The 21003-nt window shown below is 50.6% G+C and overlaps 1 protein-coding gene across 1 annotated transcript in view; it reads right to left on the reverse strand.

The window, feature by feature from the left end:
- The window catches only part of EMILIN1 (elastin microfibril interfacer 1), an 80049-nt gene that overhangs the window by 19142 nt on the left and 39904 nt on the right, over positions 1–21003 (reverse strand). Inside the window, exons 3-4 of the mRNA XM_073611929.1 lie at positions 17330–17544; positions 1–313 (exon numbers count right to left, since the gene is read on the reverse strand). The exon at positions 1–313 is cut by the window's left edge and continues 1859 nt beyond it. Coding sequence (XP_073468030.1) covers positions 1–313; positions 17330–17544 — 528 coding nt within the window. The remainder of the gene's footprint in view (positions 314–17329; positions 17545–21003) is intronic.

A 21003-nucleotide genomic window follows, 5' to 3' on the forward strand; every position in this document is an offset into this window, starting at 1 on the left:
ACAATTTCTGTGCCGTCATGGTGCTTGTTGTTTGCATTGTTGAGATTGCCCAGCTCTTGGTCGTGGTCTTTCACCTTTTTGTCCAGGTTTGTTAGAAGAGTCTGAATGTCGTTAAGTTTCTCGGACATGTCTGACTGACCCGGGGCAGAATCTGCCGGCTGTTTTCCATTTAACACATTCTGAACGGTCAGCCGAATCTCGGACTGGAACTTCTCATTCATTCCTTGAAGGGTAGACTGCATTGTCTGGAGCTCCTTGGTCAAGCGCTGGACCTTGTCTTCCAGCTGCTTCACTTTCTCTGAGTCCGCTTGGCCTGAAAGGAGGTGCAGAAAAATCAGATGTTAGAGGCTTATCAAAGAATACTCATGGAATTGGTTACAGTACACACAATAGAAATGTCCAATACTACGAGACCACTGCAATACCTGAGAGAAGGTTCGGGGACCCAGAAGAGGAGAAGATAGACCCAAAGAGATGCTGCAAAGGGTGAGACAGAAACAGACAGTGATTGGTGCAGAGAACTAGAAAAAAGAAAGAAAATTAGAAAACAGAGAGAAAGAGCAGAGGAGAAGCTTCAACATGAGCGTAAACAGGACCATAGTAAGGACCCACCCAACCACAAAACAGGACTGAGTTGAGGATCTACCCCACCACAATATGGGACCGAGGTCAGGACCCACCCAACCACAACACGAGACGGAGGTGAGGACCCACCCAACTACAGTACGAGACCAAGGTCAGGATCCACCCCCCCACAACATGGGACTGAGGTGAGGATTCACTCAACCACAAAAGGAGACTGAGGTGAGAACCCACCCAACCACAATACGGGACTGAGGTGAGGATCCACCCCACCAAAATAGAGGGCCGAGGTAAGGATACTCCCTACTACAATACGGGACCGAAGTGAGGACCCACCCAACCACAATATGGGACCGAGGTGAGGACCCACCCAACCACAATACAGAACTGAGGTGAGGATCCATACCACCAAAATAGAGGTCTGAGGTAAGGACATACCCAACCACAATATGGGTCCAAGGTAAGGATTTGCCCCACAAAAATAGATGGCTGAGGTGAGGACCCACCCAACCACAACACAGGACCGAAGGGAGGAACAACCCAACTACAAAACGGGACTGAGGTGAGGATCCAACCACAATATAGGACCAAGGTGAGGACCCACCCAACCTCAATACAAGACCAAGATGAGGATCCACCCAACCACAAAATGGGACCAAGGTGGGGATCAACAAAGACTCAAAACGTGACCGAGGTGAGGATCCACCAAACCACAATACGGGACCAATGTTAGAATCCACCCAACCACAAAACGGGACCAAGGTGAGGATCTACCTAACCACAATATGGGACCAAGGTGAGGATCTACCCAACCACAATACAGGACCAAGATGAGGAACCGCCGAACCACAAAATGGGACCAAGGGGAGGACCCACCCAACCATAATATGAGACAAAGTGAGGACCCTCCCAACCACAGTAGGAGCTCCGAGGTGAGGACCCACCCAACTACAATACAGGACCAAAGTAAGGATCCACCCAACCACAATACGGGACTGAGGTGAGGATCTACCCCACCAAAATACGGGACCAAGGTCAGTACCCACCCAACCACAATACGGGACCAAGGTGAGGATCCACCCAACCGCAATAAGGGACTGAGGTGAGGACCCACCAAATCACAATACGGTCCGAGGTGAGGATCCATCCAGCCACAATACGGAACCGAGGTGGGGATCCACCAAACCACAGTACAGGACCAAGGTGAGCACCCACCCAACCACAATACTGGACTGAGGTGAGGACTCACCCAAGTACAATATGGAGCCGAGGTGAGGATTAACCAAACAACAGTACAGGACCAAGGTGAGCACTCACCCAACCACAATCTGGACTGAGTTGAGGATCTACCCAACCACAATGCAGGATCGAGGCAAGGATCCACCAAACCACAATACTGCACTGAGGTGCGGATCCACCCAACCACAATAACAGACCGAGGTGAGAACCTACCCAAACCTAATACAGGACCAAGGTCAGGATTCACCCAAACACAAAACATGTGGTCATAATAATTATGATTTTCTACTATTATTTTTACTTTTTTTATTACAGTTCCGTCATTGGGTGGGGCTTTGATGAAATATCAGGGCTCTAAACAGATTCCTGATGCCTCATTTTTAGGACAGGGAAAGAGACTGAGGACACAGAGTCCTTAATCTCCTTGTTCCCTGCAGTCACAGCTGTACTGGATGAATGCTGTGTACAGAGGCTTCATGTTCATTCACAGACACACTTCATTTATGAATAAACAGCGGAATGATTGGTACCGATCACTCAGTGTCCATTCAGGAAAGGAAGGGGTGGGGTTTGTAGCATGAAACTGACCCCCAGTCAGGTAGAGGAGATTGAGGACACAGGGAGGGGGTGAGAAGATGGCACACAAAACATTGGACGCAGTGGTGCAAATGACAGTAGTGGTGGGGAAGCATTTTCTTATTAATAGTTGTAATTGTCAGCCGCTATTTTTTAATCAGCCACCTCTAGGGGGCAGTTCTGGTATCTGCCCACTAAGGTGACCATGAGCTTGGGGCAGAAGGGGGAATGCAGTCAACGTAAGTCATACTGAGCTGGCCAGCTGGAAGCCGTTCTGTTCCATCATATGCATATGGTGGCGGAGAAAGGGTTAAAGCTGACCTCCGGCCCTCCCTTCAGTCTTGCAGTTGTACCGGCTCCTCTCCTGGACTGTTCTGTCCCACTTCTATGTATTCTTACTGTTGTTCTATTGAACTGTATCCGGTTACTATTGTTCTGTAGCGCCCTGGGGTTTAGTCAGGGAGCTCCTCGCCAAATTCCTTGTCAGGAGTAGGTACTGTAGTTAATTACTAGGGATCCATTGACTTCTCCCTAAGTTTGGGCTGGTTGTACTTTTCTCTTCTACCACCAGGTGGCCGGGCACTTGGAGGTATTAGATTGAGAAGGACAACTCAAGGTCAGGTTATGGGTATATGGGGTATCTCAGCCAATGGGCAGGGGTTTTCTTTAATCCCTTGACCTGCTGGGAGAACCTATATATTCGGGTGAGGTCAGGTGATCCATGTTCTTGTGTGCCACCCAGAGCGCCGTCTGGGTGGACTTTTGTCATCTGTACTGGGTTGCTGGGCCGGAGATTGGGCCTATCCCAGGGGCATCTGGCTGCGTGGGGGCCTATCCAGAGTAAGAGGGCAGCGCAGGGTTGGGACTGCGGCTTGCAGAGCAGCCTTGTGTGCCAAGCTAGGGGCCGAGCCAGTCAGCAGGGGTGAAGCTTGAAGGTATCCGAAGTGCCAAGCTAGGGACCCAGCAGGGAAGCTTGGGTGACACTTGAGGGAGATACCACCGCCAAAGCCTTGAGGAGCTCATGGGATTCAGAGTTAGTGAATCAGAGGGTCCAGTGAGAGACCAGGAGCTCAAGGGGCTGAAGAACTACAAGGAGAAGTTGTAGTACAGCAGAGAGAACTGTTACTTTGAGTTAGGAACTGTTTGAGTACTGTTGCCATAGGAGACAGCAATCCTGCAGAAGTGGCACCTTGCTGTCGGGGCCTTTCCCTGTACGGCTGTCCTCCTGTTGAAGTCTCGGAGTCTGCCATATTGAACTACTTTTTTTTTACTCAAAGAAGTTTATTAAATAAAACATACAGAAAACAGCAATATCTGTCATAATTTCCATTTACAGAGAATACAATGTGATGTTCAATATATGCAGAAATCACGTCACGACATCCTATGACATGGGTCAAGCAGAACCTATATACTGCCAATGTAGAATATATTCAGGAATTACCAAACATCTAGCTAGTAGGCATCCCCCGCTTCACAAACTGCTAGTTCAACTAGTAGTAGTAGTAGTCTGTCCAATACTAGATCTATCAGAGAGAGGCTAGGGGTATCCAACCAGGGCGCCCACAGTTTATCAAACTTGCCAAACGATCCTCTATGCTGGAAGATAAACTTCTCCAGCCGTAGAGTGTCACCCATCTGAGATATCCATTCCCTCACCGTTGGAGGGTTCGACTGCCTTCCAATACCAAAGGATGAGCCTGCGAGCCTGAAACAAGGCTCTAGCAATGGCCCGCTTTGGATAATCTTCAATTGGGAGGTCGTCCAAAATACCCAATATACATGGTTTGGGGTCTGTCGGTGCACTGACCTGGAACACTCTATTAATAGTAGTCAGTACACCTGCCCAATATAGATGCAGCTTGGGACAGCACCACATCAAATGAATAAGGTCTCCATGGTCCCTCAGACATCTAGGACAGTCCGAATCTGGTCTCACCCCCAACCTAAAACAGTCTAGATGGTGTAAAGGGTACCCCAAGTACAATGTATAGCTGAGAAAGGCGTTGAGCGACATTAAGGGAGCACAGCTGTACCGCCTGTAGGGCCTCCTCCATTCACTGTTCCTCCTCAAAGAATCCTCTCCCACTTGCTCATGGCCCCCAGAGGGAACCTGTCCAGGAAAGCTGATAAGAGCATAGCATCTAGAGATAAAAGCCTTAAAGTGTGTCACTTCTTCCATATAATGGAATATGGGGGTTGGGGGAAAGAGTCCACTGGGTCCCGCTCGATTGTGCTATAACCGCATGATGCAGCTACATGTAATAGAAATACATAGTATGGTGGAGCCGATGCTGCTCCCACAGAGAAGAAAAAGAGCACAATTTACCAGCAGCAAAAATGTGGGGAACGCCATGCTTCTACCACCGAGCCCCACACTCCAGTGCCCGTAGCTCTTCATAGTATCTGTTTGCCCAGATAGGGCTGTAGTTAGTAAAACCGTCTACCTCCTGTTCCAGACTTTTTGCATGAGAACATATGTGGGGAGTCATTGGTGGATTTCGCATATGCTAGTGCCTCCAGGTCCATGGCTACATCAGTGAACCCTGTGGCATGGCACATAAGAGCCCTAGTGGGGTCAATGTCTATATTCCTCCCTCCCTGTTCCTGCTCTGAGGGCATGGTCCGGGCGATATGCTGCAGCTGGGACGCTAGGTAATATAGCCACGGGTTAGGCAATGCCAATCCCCCCTCCTCTTTGGATTTTTGCAGCTGCTCCAACTTAATCCATGGTGCCTTGTTGAGCCATAACAATGCCCTGAAGATGGAGTTAATGATTCGGAATACCTTAAGGGGAACCACCATTGGGGTGTTATGCAAAATGTAAAGAAGTTGCGGCATGAAGACCATCTTTATAAGATTTACCCTGCCTACCAAGGACATCTTAAGGCGCGCCCATACTTTAGCTCTATCATAGTCACGTGTCTCTGGAGTGACAAGAACTCCTAGATACTTAAAACCAGAAGATACCAGTACATCATGTTCCGTACATCCCAGGCTATCTGGAGCTACGTCTATCGGCATGAGTGAGGATTTAGTCCAATTGATTACTAAACCTGAGTATGTTCCAAAGCCCCTAATAACCATCATTGCTTCCTTTGTCATCCTCCTCATCTTCCTCCATATCGTGACGGGAATGGTCAGTGCTGCCTGGGGGGCCCTGCGTAGGCCGCGCATCCTCCAGCTGGGTGAGGAATACAGCGGGGGTAACTGACATGTCATCCCCATCCCCCTGCCCAACAGCGCTCCACAGCTTCTGGGTATAGTATAGCATGTCCGGGGGGGTTTCTCTGTGCCTCCAAGCATCTTAGGGGGCTTACCCGAGTCCTTTGGCTTATCTGTTCCACGTGGGCGCTGGGAGAGCGGAGCTGCGACGCCATATTGGATCTCCGGCAGGCCTCCTGTTTCCGACTATTTGCGGGTCAGCATCGCGTCCACAGAGTTTGGCAGCGGTACCGGGTGCGTCAGAGAAGTGTACCAGTTCAGGAGCAAAATCCAGCGGGATTTCAGGCGGTCAGGATCGGGAGCGCTGGGAGACACGTCCTCTCACATGCCGCTCTTGGCCACTCCCTGAAATTGCAACTACTTAAGGGTGTCCTGGCCCTAACCCTCTTTCCCTTGCAAAATATAAAAAGGAGTGTCAAACAAATAAAACCTCTTTTACATCCAAGAAGTGTCTGTCGCCCAATGACTCTTACCATCTTTGCACCCACTATGCCTCACAACCCACCACATATTTAAGGATGTCCTCTGTCTTTGGCCTTGAAGGTTCTCATTAGGCTGGAAGAGGTCAGAGATTCTGCTGCAGTTCTAATGTAGGCTGACATCTAGTGGTGGTTTAGGGTCACTACAACTTGTTTACTTATGTGATTTGGTATCTCCCTCTGTCCTCCCCTCTTGTTTAGTGCTAATTAGTTCAGTCCTTGTCCCTTACTGTTTCTTCCATGTTCCCTCGGTGTGCTTGTCCTGCTCAGACATGGGGCTCAGGAAAGTCATTGTCTTCTTACACTTCTGGATTCTGGGAAAACTTCCTCTGCACTGCAATTATCTGAAGTAAAATTGTGCTGGACTCAACTTATTGAAGAGTTAAGCTGCCTGTGGGTGGTGCAAAGTCAGCAGATGACCATAGTGTCTGAGTAGGCTGGGTTTAAGGAGGTAAGTCAATGTTTAAAGCAGCATTCAAAACAGAAAATGGACTGAAATGGCTTACTCTGATTTCACTGCACACTGTGAGCTTCTCACAATGTGCATTAGAAGCTGCAACAAGTCATTTCCTGGCTGGATGACGTCCAACATCATCTAGCTCTTTTCTGCCCCTAGCCTATCTGTCCCTGCCACGCCCATTTCATTTACTCAATTTCTGTCCTTTCAGCCATGTGAGCTCAGCATTACCCAAGGTGGTCTCTCTATATATATAAATACAGCCTGTCTAGGAACATCCACTGCTCCAGACTGACACCCACCCTGTACACCTGTACCCTCAATTTTGGGAGGGGGAAGAGCCTTTTTCTCTCTGGAATATTCCAATGAAAATGGAATTGTTTTCTGTTCGGGGAGGGGCCTATCCTGGAGGGCTGTGTTCTTCCCTTCAGAGGAGAGGGCTATTCTGAAGGGCTCTGTCCAGGTTCATCTTTTCGGGAGAGGGGCTTATCCTGGAGGGTTCTTCTTATTTAAGGGATAGTCCTAGCCTGAGAAGCTGTGTGCGGGTTCTTCCTTTCGGAGGAGAAGCCTAGCGTGGAAGGCTGTGTGCGGGTTCTTCCCTTTGGGCAAAAGGGTCTATCCTGGAGGGCTGTATGTGGATTCTTCACTTCATGGGAGGGGCCTAACATGGAGGGCTGTCTGTGGGTTCTTCACTTCATGGGAGGGGCTTAACATGGAGGGCTGTGTGTGGGTTCTTCACTTCATGGGAGGGGCCTAACATGGAGGGCTGTGTGTGGGTTCTTCACTTCATGGGAGGGGCCTAACATGGAGGGCTGTGTGTGGGATCTTCACTTCATGGGAGGGGCCTAACATGGAGGGCTGTGTGTGGGTTCTTCACTTCATGGGAGGGGCCTAACATGGAGAGCTGTGTGTGGGTTCTTCACTTCATGGGAGGGGCCTAACATGGAGGGCTGTGTGTGGGTTCTTCACTTCATGGGAGGGGCCTAACATGGAGGGCTGTGTGTGGGTTCTTCACTTCATGGGAGGGGCCTAACATGGAGGGCTGTGTGTGGGTTCTTCACTTCATGGGAGCGGCCTAACATGGAGGGCTGTGTGTGGGTTCTTTCCTTTGGGAAGGGGCATTTTCTGGAGAGCTGTGTGCAGGTTCTCCCCTTTGAGGCAAGGGCCTAGTCTGGAGGGAGGGCTGTGTGTGGGTTATTTCCTTCAGGGGGAGAGGTCTAGTCTGTAGGACTCTGTGCAGGTTCTTTGGGGTTGGGACCTTTCTGTAGAACCATATGTGGGTTCTACCTTCATTGGAGCGGCCTATCCTGAAGAGCTCTGAGAAGGGGGGATGGCAGTTTGGAGGTTCTTCCCTTCTGGGAAGTGTCATATCCTAGAGAGCTGTGAGTGAGTTTTTCCTTATGGGAGATGGGCCTATTCTGGAGGGCCATGCGTGGTTTCTTCCCTTCGGGGGGGGGCTTGCATGGGAGGGCTGTGTGTGTTTTTTTCCCTTCAGGGGAGGGGCTTAGCCTGGAGGGCTGTGCAAGGTTCTTCTCTTCGGGGAGGGCCTAGCCTGGAGGGCTAAGTGAGGGTTCTTCTCTTCGGGGGGGGGCCTAGCCTGGAGTGTTGTGTGTGGGGGCTCCTCCCTTCAAGGGAGAAGTCTAGACTATGGGACTGTGTGTGGGTTCTTCTCATCAGGGGAGGGTCCTGGCCTGGAGGGCTGAGTAAGGGTTCTTCTCTTTGGGGGAGGGGCCTAGCCTGGAATGCTGTATGTGTTCCTCCCTTCAGGGGAGAAGTCTAGACTAGGGGAATGTGTGTGAGTTCTTACTTTCGTTGGAGGGGCCTAGCCCTGAGGGCTGTGTGAGGGTTCTTCTCTTTGGGGGAGGGGCCTAGCCTGGAATGCTGTATGTGTGTGTTCCTCCCTTCAGGGGAGAAGTCTAGACTAGGGGAATGTGTGTGAGTTCTTTAGGTGGAGGGGCCTAGCCCGGAGGGCTGTGTGAGGGTTCTTCTCTTTGGGGGAGGGGCCTAGCCTGGATGCTGTGTATGTGGGTTCCTCCCTTCAGGGGAAAAGCCTAGACTAGAGGACTGTGTGTGGGTTCTTCCCTTCAGAGGAGAGGACTATTCTGAAGGGCAGTGTCAGGGTTCTTCCATTCAGGAGAGGGGCTTATCCTGTAGGGCGAGTTCTTCTCATTTAGGAGAAAGGCCTATCATTGAGGACTATGTGCGTGTTTCTCCTTTTTGGGGAGAAAGGCCTAGTCTGGAGGGCTGTGTGCTGGTTCTTCCCTTCGGAGGAAGGGCCTATCCTTAAGGGTTGTTTGTGGGTTCTGTCCTTAGGCGAGAGTCCTAGCCTGGGAAACTGTGTGGAGGTTCTTCCTTTCAGAGGAGAAGCCTAGCCTGGAGGGCTGTGTGCGCATTCTTCCTTTCGGGGTTGGAGGTCTATCTTGGAGGGTTCTTCCCTTTGGGCATGAGTGTCTCTCCTGGAGGGCTGTATAGGGTTTTTTCCCTTCAGGGGAGGGGCTCTGCATAGAGCGCTGTGTGTGGGTTCATTCCTTCAGGGGAGGGGCCTATTTTGGAGGGCTTTGTGTGGGTTGTTCCTTTTGGTGTTGGAGGTCTATCCTGGAGGGTTCTCTGCTGGTTTTTCCCTTCAAGAAAGGGGCCTCTCCTGGTGGCTCTGTGTGGGTTCTTTCCTTTGGAGAGGGGCATTTTTTGGAGGATTGTAAGTAGGCTGTGACCCAGGAATGGGACCTAAGGGGAGGAAGTGTAATGGTGAGTAGCACAATGCCCCTTTCCATCCATTTTACTGGTCATTGTTAGAGAACTGCCCTTACCTGGGAGTCTGGGACTGCCTTTCTATGGAGTGGCTGATGTTCCTGTACTGTACTTACTCCATACGTATCCCATTCCTGTATTGTATGTCTTACAAGTAGCAAGGTCCCAGGCCTCCTTTGGTCTAACGAGAACCTCCAGGGCAGAGATAGCTGACATCCTTCTGTATGTAGTGGGTTGTGAGGCATAGTGGGTGCAAAGATGGTGAAAGTCATTGGGCGCCAGACACTTCTTGGATGTAAAAGAGGTTTTATTTCTCTTAACTAGGGATGAGCCGAACCCCCCCCCCTGTTCGGTTCGCACCAGAACATGCGAACAGGAAAAAAGTTTGCTCGAATACGCGAACATCGTTAAAGTCTATGTGACATGAACATGAATAATCAAAAGTGCTAATTTTAAAGGCTTATATGCAAGTTATTGTCATAAAAAGTGTTTGGGGACCTGGGTCCTGCCCCAGGGGACATGGATCAATGCAAAAAAAAGTTTTAAAAACGGCTGTTTTTTCAGGAGCAGTGATTTTAATAATGCTTAAAGTCAAACAATAAAAGTGTAATATCCCTTTAAATTTCGTACCTGGGGGGTGTCTATAGTATGCCTGTAAAGGGGCGCATGTTTCCCGTGTTTAGAACAGTCTGACAGCAAAATGACATTTCAAAGGAAAAAAGCCATTTAAAACTACTCGCGGCTATTAATGAATGGCCAGTCCGACAATACACATAGAAGTTCATTGATAAAAACGGCATGGGAATTCCCCACAGGGAAACCCCGAACCAAAATTTAAAAAAAAAAAAAAAATGACGTGGGGGTCCCCCTAAATTCCATACCAGGCCCTTCAGGTCTGGTATGGATTTTAAGGGGAACCCCGCGCCAAAAAAAAAAAAAAAAGGGCCTAGGGTCCCCCCAAAAATCCATACCAGACCCTTATCCGAGCACGCAACCTGGCAGGCCACAGGAAAAGAGGGGGGGACAAGAGAGCGCCCCCCCTCCTGAACCGTACCAGGCCACATGCCCTCAACATTGGGAGGGTGCTTTGGGGTAGCCCCCCAAAACACCTTGTCCCCATGTTGATGAGGACAATGGCCTCATCCCCACAACCCTGGCCGGTGGTTGTGGGGGTCTGCGGGTGGGGGCTTATCGGAATCTGGAAGCCCCCTTTAACAAGGGGACCCCCAGATCCCGGCCCCCCCCTGTGTTAAATGGTAACCATTTCACTAAAAATCTGTCAAAAATGGTAAAAATTACAAGATACAGTTTTTGACAATTCCTTTATTTAAATGCTTCTTCTTTCTTCTATCTTCCTTCATCTTCTTCTTCTGGCTCTTCTGGTTCTTCCTCCAGCGTTCTCGTCCAGCATCTCCTCCGCAGCGTCTTCTAACTTCTTCTCCTCGGGCCGCTCTGCACCCATTGCATGGGGGGAGGCTCCCGTTCTTCTCTTCATCTTCTTCTCTTCTTCATCTTCATCTTCATCTTCTCTTCTTCATCTTCTTCTCTTCTTCTCTTCTTCATCTTCTTCTCCGGGCCGCTCCGCATCCATACTGGCATGGAGGGTGGCTCCCGCTGTGTGACGGCATCTCCTCGTCTGACGATTCTTAAATAACGGGGGCGGGGCCACCCGGTGACCCCGCCCCCCTCTGACGCACGGGACATGACGGGACTTCCCTGTGGCATTCCCCGTGATGTCACAGGGAAGTCCCGTCAAGTCACCATGCATCAGAGGGGGGCGGGGTCCCCGGGTGGCCCCGCCCCCCGTTATTTAAGAACCATCAGACGAGGAGATGCTGTCACACAGCGGGAGCCTCCCTCCATAACAGCATGGATGCGGAGCGGCCCGGAGAAGAAAATGAAGAAGAGAAGAAGTGAAGAAGATGAAGATGAAAAGAGAAGATGAAGAGAAGATGAAGAGAAGAGCGGGAGCCTCCCCCCATGCCATGGGTGCGGAGCGGCCCGAGGAGAAGAAGATAGAAGACGCCGCGGAGGAGATGCTGGACGAGAACGCCGGAGGAAGAACCAGAAGAGCCAGAAGAACCAGAAGAACCAGAAGATGAAGGAAGAAAGAAGAAAGAAAAAGCATTTAAATAAAGGAATTGTCACAAACTGTCTCTTGTCATTTTTACCATTTTTGACAGTTTTTTAGTGAAATGGTAGGGGTAAGTACCCCCTTACCATTTCACACATGGAGGGGCCGGGATCTGGGGGTCCCCTTGTTAAAGGGGGCTTCCAGATTCCGATAAGCCCCCCGCCCGCAGACCCCCACAAACACCGGCCAGGGTTGTGGGGATGAGGCCCTTGTCCTCATCAACATGGGGACAAGGTGTTTTGGGGGGCTACCCCAAAGCACTCTCCCAATGTTGAGGGCATGTGGCCTGGTACGGTTCAGGAGGGGGGCGCGCTCTCGTCCCCCCTCTTTTCCTGCGGCCTGCCAGGTTGCGTGCTCGGATAAGGGTCTGGTATGGATTTTTGGGGAGACCCCACGCCGTTTTTTTTTTTTTTTGGGCGCGGGGTTCCCCTTAAAATCCAAACCAGACCTGAAGGGTCTGGTATGGAATTTAGGGGGACCCCCACGTCATTTTTTTAAAAAAATTTTGGCAGGGGTTCCCCTTAATATCCATACCAGACCTTGAGGGCATGTGGCCTGGTACGGTTCAGGAGGGGGGCGCGCTCTCGTCCCCCCTCTTTTCCTGCAGCCTGCCAGGTTGCGTGCTCGGATAAGGGCCTGGTATGGAATTTAGGGGGACTCCCACGTCATTTTTTTTTTAAATTTTGGTTCAGGGTTCCCCTGTGGGGAATTCCCATGCCGTTTTTATCAATGAACTTCTATGTGTATTGTCGGACCGGCAATGCAATAGCCGCGAGTAGTTTTAAATGGCTTTTTTCCTTTGAAATGTCATTTTGCTGTCAGACTGTTCTAAACACGGGAAACATGCGCCCCTTTACAGGCATACTATAGACACCCCCCCAGGTACGAAATTTAAAGGGATATTACACTTTTATTGTTTGACTTTAAGCATTATTAAAATCACTGCTCCTGAAAAAACGGCCGTTTTTAAAACTTTTTTTTGCATTGATCCATGTCCCCTGGGGCAGGACCCGGGTCCCCAAACACTTTTTATGACAATAACTTGCATATAAGCCTTTAAAATTAGCACTTTTGATTTCTCCCATAGACTTTTAAAGGGTGTTCCGCAGCATTCAAATTTGCCGCGAACACCCCAAATTGTTCGCTGTTCGGCGAACTTGCGAACAGCCAATGTTTGAGTCGAACATGAGTTCGACTCGAACTCAAAGCTCATCCCTACTCTTAACAGTCTTTTTTGCATTTTTTGGGGGAGAGAGGGTTAGGGCCAGGACACCCTTAGTTGCAAACTCAATTAGCAGACTCCGAGACTTCAATAGAAGGACAGCCGTGCAGGGAAAGGCCTCCAGCAAGAAGCCACATCTGCACGTGCAGGAATGTTGTCTTCTATGGCAACAGTCTTTAACAGTTCCTAACACAAAGTGTAACAGTTCTCTCAGCTTCACTACAACTTCTCCTTGTAGTTCTTCAGCCCACTGAGCTCCCGGTCTCTCACTAGACCCTCTGATTCACTGACTCTGAATTCCTTGAGCTCCTCAAATCTTCATGGTGGTATCTTCCTCAAGCGTAACCCCCCGCTTCTCTGCTGGGTCCCTAGCTTGGCACTCCCGATACTTCTCAAGCTTCACCCCACTGGCCCGTTCAGTCCCTGGCTTGACACACAAGGCTGCTCTGCTGCTCCGTTACTTGCTTCAGTTACTCACATCCCCACAACCTGACCTTGGGTTGCCCTTCTCATATCTAGTACCCCCAAGTACACAGCCACCTAGTGGTAGAAGAGAAAAGTGCAACAAGGCCAAACTTAGGGAGAAATCAATAGATCTCTATCAACCAGGATAACTACTCCTGGCAAGTAAATTTGTGAGGAGCTCCCTGCCTAAACTCCAGGGTGCTACATGTACTTACACCATTCCTGTACTGTACTTACCCCATTGCTGAGGACCACTTATCACCAGATAAAGAAGTTGGAACTTGTCCTCCATGTCATGTCATGTGATGAAGAGGAATGAAATGTGTAGGACCAATGAAGTTTTGACAGACTCACCCGGGACAGAGGCTTTTGTAGGGGACTGCAATCTCAGGAGTTTCCGGCAAGAGGCTAGCCTGCAGTCCCCTCCAAAAGCCATTGTCGTGGGTGAGTTTGTCACAGAGGTCATCTACTATTTACAGCCAATGATGTCTTATGTGATTGGTACAAGCCTGATGAGCCAAGGAACTGATGATGGTGGGTAAGGGAAGCGGTCACCCCCCTGGTGGTGAAAGAAGAACCCCTCAAATGGGACACGCACAGGTGACCTGAACTCCCAGGGGTCCCAGATGTTCATTTGGACCTACAGAGCCTAAAACTATAGTTCTTTATGTCCTGTTTAGGAGCCTGAAGAAAGGATAACATGGATACAGATCAGGAGGGGTGGAGAGGAAGGGTCTCAGACCCACCATCCATACAGATCTGTGCAGACATAGAAGCCAGTGTGGGCTTTGGGGCGGTTAAAGTATAGAGAAGGTGGCCTCTGGAAAGCCCCACATACAGAAGGAATCAATGTTTTATAGGGCAGTTCTGGGGTATTCTCCTGTGAGTCCTGGTGGGGGGAGGAGCTTAAACCTGGGGCTCACAGAAAATGGGTGCAATGAAAATAGGCATCATTCAACCTGAAGAGGTCAGTGGTTAAGTCTGTAAAGGACAGACAGAGATAGGGGGCAGGAGTGAGCTGGAAAAATGAGCTGGAGGACTGAACTGGGGGGCCGAGCTGAAGGACTGAGCAGGGGGACTGAGCTTGAGGAATGAGCTGGAGGTCTGAGCTGTAGGTCTGAGCTGGAGGACTGTGCTGAGGGACTGAGCTGAGGGACTGAACTGGAGGTTTGAGCTGAGGGCCTGAGCTGGGGAACTGAGCTGGGGGACTGAGCTGGGGGACTGAACTGGGGGTCTGAACTGGGGGTCTGAGCTGGGGGACTGTGCTGGGGGACTGTGCTGGGGGACTGTGCTGGGGGGCCGAGCTTAAGGACTGAACTGGGGGACTGAGCTAGGGGGCCGAGCTTAAGGACTGAGCTGGGGGACTAAGCTGGAGGAGTGAGCTTGAGGAATGAGCTGGATGAATGAGCTGGGGGACTGAACTGGTGTACTGAACTGGAGGTCTGAACTGGGGGACTGAACTGGAGGAAAGAACTGGGGGACTGAGCTGAGGGACGGAGCTGGAGGTTTGAGCTGGGGGACTGAGCTGAGAGACTGGTCTGGGAGACTGAGCTGGAGCACTGAGCTGGAGGAATGATCTGGGGGACTGAGCTGGAGGAATGATCTGGAGGACTGAGCTGGAGTTCTGAGCTGGGGGACTGAGCTGATGGACGGAGCTGGAGGAATGATCTGGAGTTCTGAGCAGGGAGACTGAGCTGGGGGACTGAGCTGGGAGACTGAGCTGGGAGACTGAGCTGGGAGACTGAGCTGGGAGACTGAGCTGGAGGAAGGAGCTGAAGGACTGAGCAGGGAGACTGAGCTGGGGGACTGAGCTGGGAGACTGAGCTGGGAGACTGAGCTGGGAGACTGAGCTGGAGGAAGGAGCTGAAGGACTGAGCAGGGAGACTGAGCTGGGGGACTGGGCTGGAGGACTAAGCTGAAGGACTGAGATGAAGGACTGAGCAGGGGGACTGAGCTGGAGTTCTGAGCAGGGAGACTGAGCTGGGGGACTGGGCTGGAGGAATGAGCTGGGGGACTGAGCTGGAGTTCTGAGCAGGGGGACTGAGCTGGGGGACTGGGCTGGAGGAATGAGCTGGGGGACTGAGCTTGGAGACTGAGCTGGGGGACTGAGCTTGGAGACTGAGCTGGGGGACTGAGCTGGAGTTCTGAGCAGGGGGACTGGGCTGGGGGAATGAGCTTGGGGACTGAGCTGGGAGACTGAGCTGGGAGACTGAGCTGGGGGACTGAGCTGGGGGACTGAGCTGGGGGACTGAGCTGGAGGAATGAGCTGGAACACTGAGCTGGAGGAATGAGCTGGGGGACTGAGCTGGAGTTCTGAGCAGAGGGACTGAGCTGGGGGACTGGGCTGGAGTTCTGAGCAGAGGGACTGAGCTGGGGGACTGGGCTGGGGGACTGAGCTGGAGGACTGAGCTAGAGGAATGAGCTGGAGTTCTGAGCAGGGGGACTGAGCTGGGGGACTGAGCTGGAGGACTGAGCTGGAGGACTGAGCTGGGGGACTGAGCTGGAGTTCTGAGTGGGGGGACTGAGCAGGGGGACTGAGCTGGAGGACGGAGTTGGGGGACTGAGCTGGAGTTCTGAGCAGGGGGACTGAGCAGGGGGACTGAGCAGGGGGACTGGGCTGGAGTTCTGAGCAGGGGGACTGAGCTGGGGGACTGGGCTGGGGGACTGAGCTGGAGGAAGGAGCTGGGGGACTGAGATGGAGTTCTGAGTGAGGGGACTGAGCTGGAGGAAGGAGTTGGGGGACTGAGCTGGAGTTCTGAGTGGGGGGACTGAGCAGGGGGACTGAGCTGGAGGAAGGAGTTGGGGGACTGAGCTGGAGTTCTGAGCAGGGGGACTGAGCAGGGGGACTGGGCTGGAGGACTGAGCTTGGGACCCACATTTATTTTCATTTTTTGGGCTTTAAGCTGTGGAATGGCCAGAAACAATGAATGTGAACGATGAATGAGCTTCTTCCAGCTGATGAACTCCACAGATATCATACCTACTCCTCGCACTGATCACAGTAGGCATATGTAGGCACAGACCCCTGCCAGGTTTGTATCATCCTGTCCATGTCATCGTAGACCCAATAGATTGGTTCAGGAAGAGTCGGTAGGTTTCTCCCCCGAGTACACAGACTATAATGAGGGGAGGGATAGAACCTCCGACTTCCCATCCTGGTGACAACCATTCTCCTCTGTCACAAGTAGTCAGAAGAAATCTCCCCCCCATGGACAGCAATACAAATTTATCAGAAGGATTTATTTTCCAAGTCTATCCAGGACTTGGTTTTAGATGGAGACGGACCTGACTGCCTCTGGGGGATGGGGAGGCAATTTGAGGGGGGGGGTTTAGGTCTGTGTGGGGTCAGTGGAGTAAGAACGTCCACCATTCCATATGGAGAGTGACTGGTGAATCATCATCCTGGGGAGTGTCATTGAAGGGAGAAGATCAGGAGACAACTGAGAAGATAGTCGCTTCTTATCAGATTGTTCCCATAATCTGCGGCTTCTGATGGCGGCTCACCAGCTATGACATCATTACACTCTGTGACTCCTCTGCCAAACCAAACACATCTAGTGCTGGAAGATAACAAGTCGTTCTATGTTATAAATAATCCCCAGAATGTCCCCTCAAAGTCCTACATGAAAAAACAGATGATGTCATGAACCCGGCTAAGGCAAATTCCCAGAATGTCCCTACACAGTCCTACCGGAAAAATCAGATGATGTCATGGACCTGCATAAGGGAGATCCCAAAACTGTCCTCATACAGTCCTACCAGAAAAATCAGATGTCATGGACCTGCATATGGGAGGTCCCCACAATGTCTCTACACAGTCCTACCGGAAAAATCAGATGATGTCATGGACCTGCATAAGGGAGATCCCAAGACTGTCCTCATACAGTCCTACTGGAAAAATCAGATGTCATGGACCTGCATATGGGAGGTCTCCACAATGTCTCTACACTGTCCTTCTGGGGAAAATTGGATGATCAGGGACCCAGATACGGGTAGTTGCTCTTCAGGGCTCTGCTCCAGTCTTGGTCTTCAGGTTAGTTTGTCTGGTGATATGGTGATTGCTGGGTGTATGGACTCCTCTGACATCTGATATTATTAAAGGGGAACTGGCCAATATAAAGGTCTTCCTGGCACATTTTCTTCAGATAACACTTCTCATGTAGTAAAGAATAGTGAAGAAAGGTTTCAATGACTGAACTTACCTTCCCCTCCAGATCCAGTCAGATGATTCCCCCCACTGGATCCAGAAATATTGGGCCTTACAGGTCTGGGCCGAGGTCTGCTGGTGGGGATCTGAAGACCACCTGCTGGTCCTTCCATGCAATCATCTCCGGAATATCCCTGGCAGCACTTCCACTCCATGTCTGACACCGTCTTGTAGGCCACCTTGTATCTGGGTCTGACAAAACTGCGATACCTAAAACAGGAGGAGAAGCAGGATGAAGATTACAGACTGACACCATCCATATACACCAAAAACATGGCTCTGAGCTTTCACATTGTCCATATACACCAAAAACATGTCATCAAGCTTTCACCTCATCTATATACACCAAAAACATGGCACCGAGCTTTCACATCGTCCATATACACCAAAAACATGGCTCTGAGCTTTCACATCATCCATATACACCAAAAACATGGCACCGAGCTTTCACATCATCCATATACACCAAAAACATGGCTCTGAGCTTTCACATCATCCATATACACCAAAAACATGTCACCAAGCTTTCACATCATCCATATAAACCAAAAATATGGCTCTGAGCTTTCACATCATCCATATACACCAAAAACATGGCACCGAGCTTTCACATCGTCCATATACACCAAAAACATGGCTCTGAGCTTTCACATCATCCATATACACCAAAAACATGGCACCGAGCTTTCACATCATCCATATACACCAAAAACATGGCACCGAGCTTTCACATCATCCATATACATCAAAAACATGGCACCGAGCTTTCACATCATCCATATACACCAAAAACATGGCTCTGAGCTTTCACATCGTCCATATACACCAAAAACATGTCACCAAGCTTTCACCTCATCCATATAAACCAAAAATATGGCACCAAGCTTTCACATCATCCATATACACCAAAAACATGTCACCAAGCTTTCACATCATCCATATTAACCAAAAACATGGCCCCAAGATTTCACATCATCCATATACACCATAAACATGGCACCGAACTTTCACATCATCCATATACACCAAAAACATGGCCCCAAGATTTCACATCATCCATATACACCAAAAACATGTCACCAAGCTTTCACATCATCCATATTAACCAAAAACATGGCCCCAAGATTTCACATCATCCATATACACCATAAACATGGCACCGAACTTTCACATCATCCATATACACCAAAAACATGGCACCGAACTTTCACATCGTCCATATACACAAAAACATGGCACCGAGCTTTCACATCGTCCATATACACCAAAAACATGGCACCGAGCTTTCACATCGTCCATATACACCAAAAACATGGCACCGAGCTTTCACATCGTCCATATACACCAAAAACATGGCACCGAGCTTTCACATCGTCCATATACACCAAAAACATGGCACTGAGCTTTAACATGGCTGCAATATCTACTGCTATCCGAGGAGACTTAACCTAACACCTTCCCTGCCTCATAACAGACAAAATTCTGATAATAGGAACTCCAACTTTCCATAATTAGGAGGGATGGTGGGAACCCCTCATAACGGGCACAGCGGGTGTACAGACCCGGGAACTCAGCACAGGGATGGTGGAACCCCTCATAATGGGCACAGCGGGTGTACAGACCCGGGAACTCAGCACAGGGATGGTGAGAACCCCTCATAATGGGCACAGCGGGTGTACAGACCCAGGAACTCAGCACAGGGATGGTGAGAACCCCTCATAATGGGCACAGCAGGTGTACAGACCCGGGAACTCAGCACAGGGATGGTGGGAACCCCTCATAATGGGCACAGTGGGTGTACAGACCCGGGAACTCAGCACAGGGATGGTGGGAACCCCTCATAATGGGCACAGCGGGTGTACAGACCCGGGAACTCAGCACAGGGATGGTGGGAACCCCTCATAATGGACACAACGGGTGTACAGACCCGGGAACTCAGCATAGAGATGGTGGGAACCCCTCATAATGGGCACAGCGGGTGTACAGACCCGGGAACTCAGCACAGAGATGGTGGGAACCCCTCATAATGGGCACAGCGGGTGTACAGACCCGGGAACTCAGCACAGGGATGGTGAGAACCCCTCATAATGGGCACAGCGGGTGTACAGACCCGGGAACTCAGCACAGAGATGGTGGGAACCCCTCATAATGGGCACAGCGGGTGTACAGACCCGGGAACTCAGCACAGAGATGGTGGGAACCCCTCATAATGGGCACAGCGGGTGTACAGACCCAGGAACTCAGCACAGGGATGGTGAGAACTCCTCATAATGGGCACAGCGGGTGTACAGACCCGGGAACTCAGCACAGAGATGGTGGGAACCCCTCATAATGGGCACACACTTGCTGGTGTTGCTGCTACAGGATCTGGGAAGGGGCAGCAAGCAGGGAGGGAGCATGAAAATGTTTTATCTTCCTCCCTGTTTAAAAGGAGGAATGTTGTGCAGTTAAAATGGGAAGGCGGTGGAATCCCCCCACATAGGAGGACAGTGGTGGATAAGATTCTACAGATGGGGTTTACACCCACAGATATCTTCGCCCTGATCAGTCCGGCAGGTTCCTATGAATATGATTTGTCCTTTATCCGTCCGGAGTCTTTGGACATATTTTGGGAGGAGTATGAACACGTGTGTAGGGGCCTGCCGGACTGGAAAGGGCTCATCCCAAAGCTTGTTTCACGCCAGCCCCTCATTAAAATGGTCACAATTTTGGTCCGCAATGAATCCATACCACAAGGGGATTTATCTGTATGGTTGAGGAGGTATGGAGACGTCCTGAGCCCCCTAAAAAAGATTGTGGACGATCGGGGAATATGGACGGGGGGATGGTCTGTGCAGCTAAAATTAAATGTCATTGACAATGTCGTCCAGCATCTGCCATCCTCAGCTTTCCTGGGGAGGGACAGGCTGACCATCTTCTATCCAGGCCAGCCAAAGCTCTGCAATAAGTGTGGTGATAAAGGACATCTCGCATCCTCCTGTCCAGTGATGAAGTGCTCTCTGTGTCAGGGTATAGGACATTTGGCGAAGGACTGTAATATCATCAGGTGCAATCTGTGCAATGCGGTGGGACATCCTTACAGTCAGTGTCCTGAGGCAATGCACAACAATCCTGAGCTCATGAGAGAGTTCTTCCGCATGGACATGGAGGATGCTCGGAGCTCAGCAGCCGGGGTGCCTGTGAGTCCATCTGAGTCTGTGCCAATACCCAATGTGTCTCCCCAGTATGTGGTGCCCCAGTCTGTGCCAATACCTAATGTGTCTGTGTCTCCCCAGTCTGTGCGTTTACCTAGTGTGCCCATGTCTTCTGTAGGTAAGGTATCGGTTGCCAAAAATGTGTCCAATCCTTCTGTGTCTGTGTCTTCTAAAATTGCAGAGGCAGCAAGAGGTGCTGAGGCAGGTGCGTCAGGTGTGGTGCCAACCCCCCTCCCCCGACGCTGCAGGGTTTCTATTGAGGATCGTGGGGTGCAGAGGAGTGGGGAGAATGGTGGAGAGGCTGGCCTGGTGATAGATAAGGGAAGGGGGAGTGGGGGGGAGGGGGGTGAAGGGGAGGATAGGGGTGGGGAGGCTGTTGAGTCTGGTTTGTCTAAGGATGATATGGAGTGGTTGGAGGATAGGAGGAGGAGGGGCAAAAGAAGGAAAAAAGGGGGTTCAGTTACCTTAAATCCTA

The sequence above is a fragment of the Aquarana catesbeiana genome, unplaced genomic scaffold (assembly GCF_042186555.1).
Source record: "Aquarana catesbeiana isolate 2022-GZ unplaced genomic scaffold, ASM4218655v1 unanchor240, whole genome shotgun sequence".
Classification (NCBI taxonomy): domain Eukaryota; kingdom Metazoa; phylum Chordata; class Amphibia; order Anura; family Ranidae; genus Aquarana; species Aquarana catesbeiana.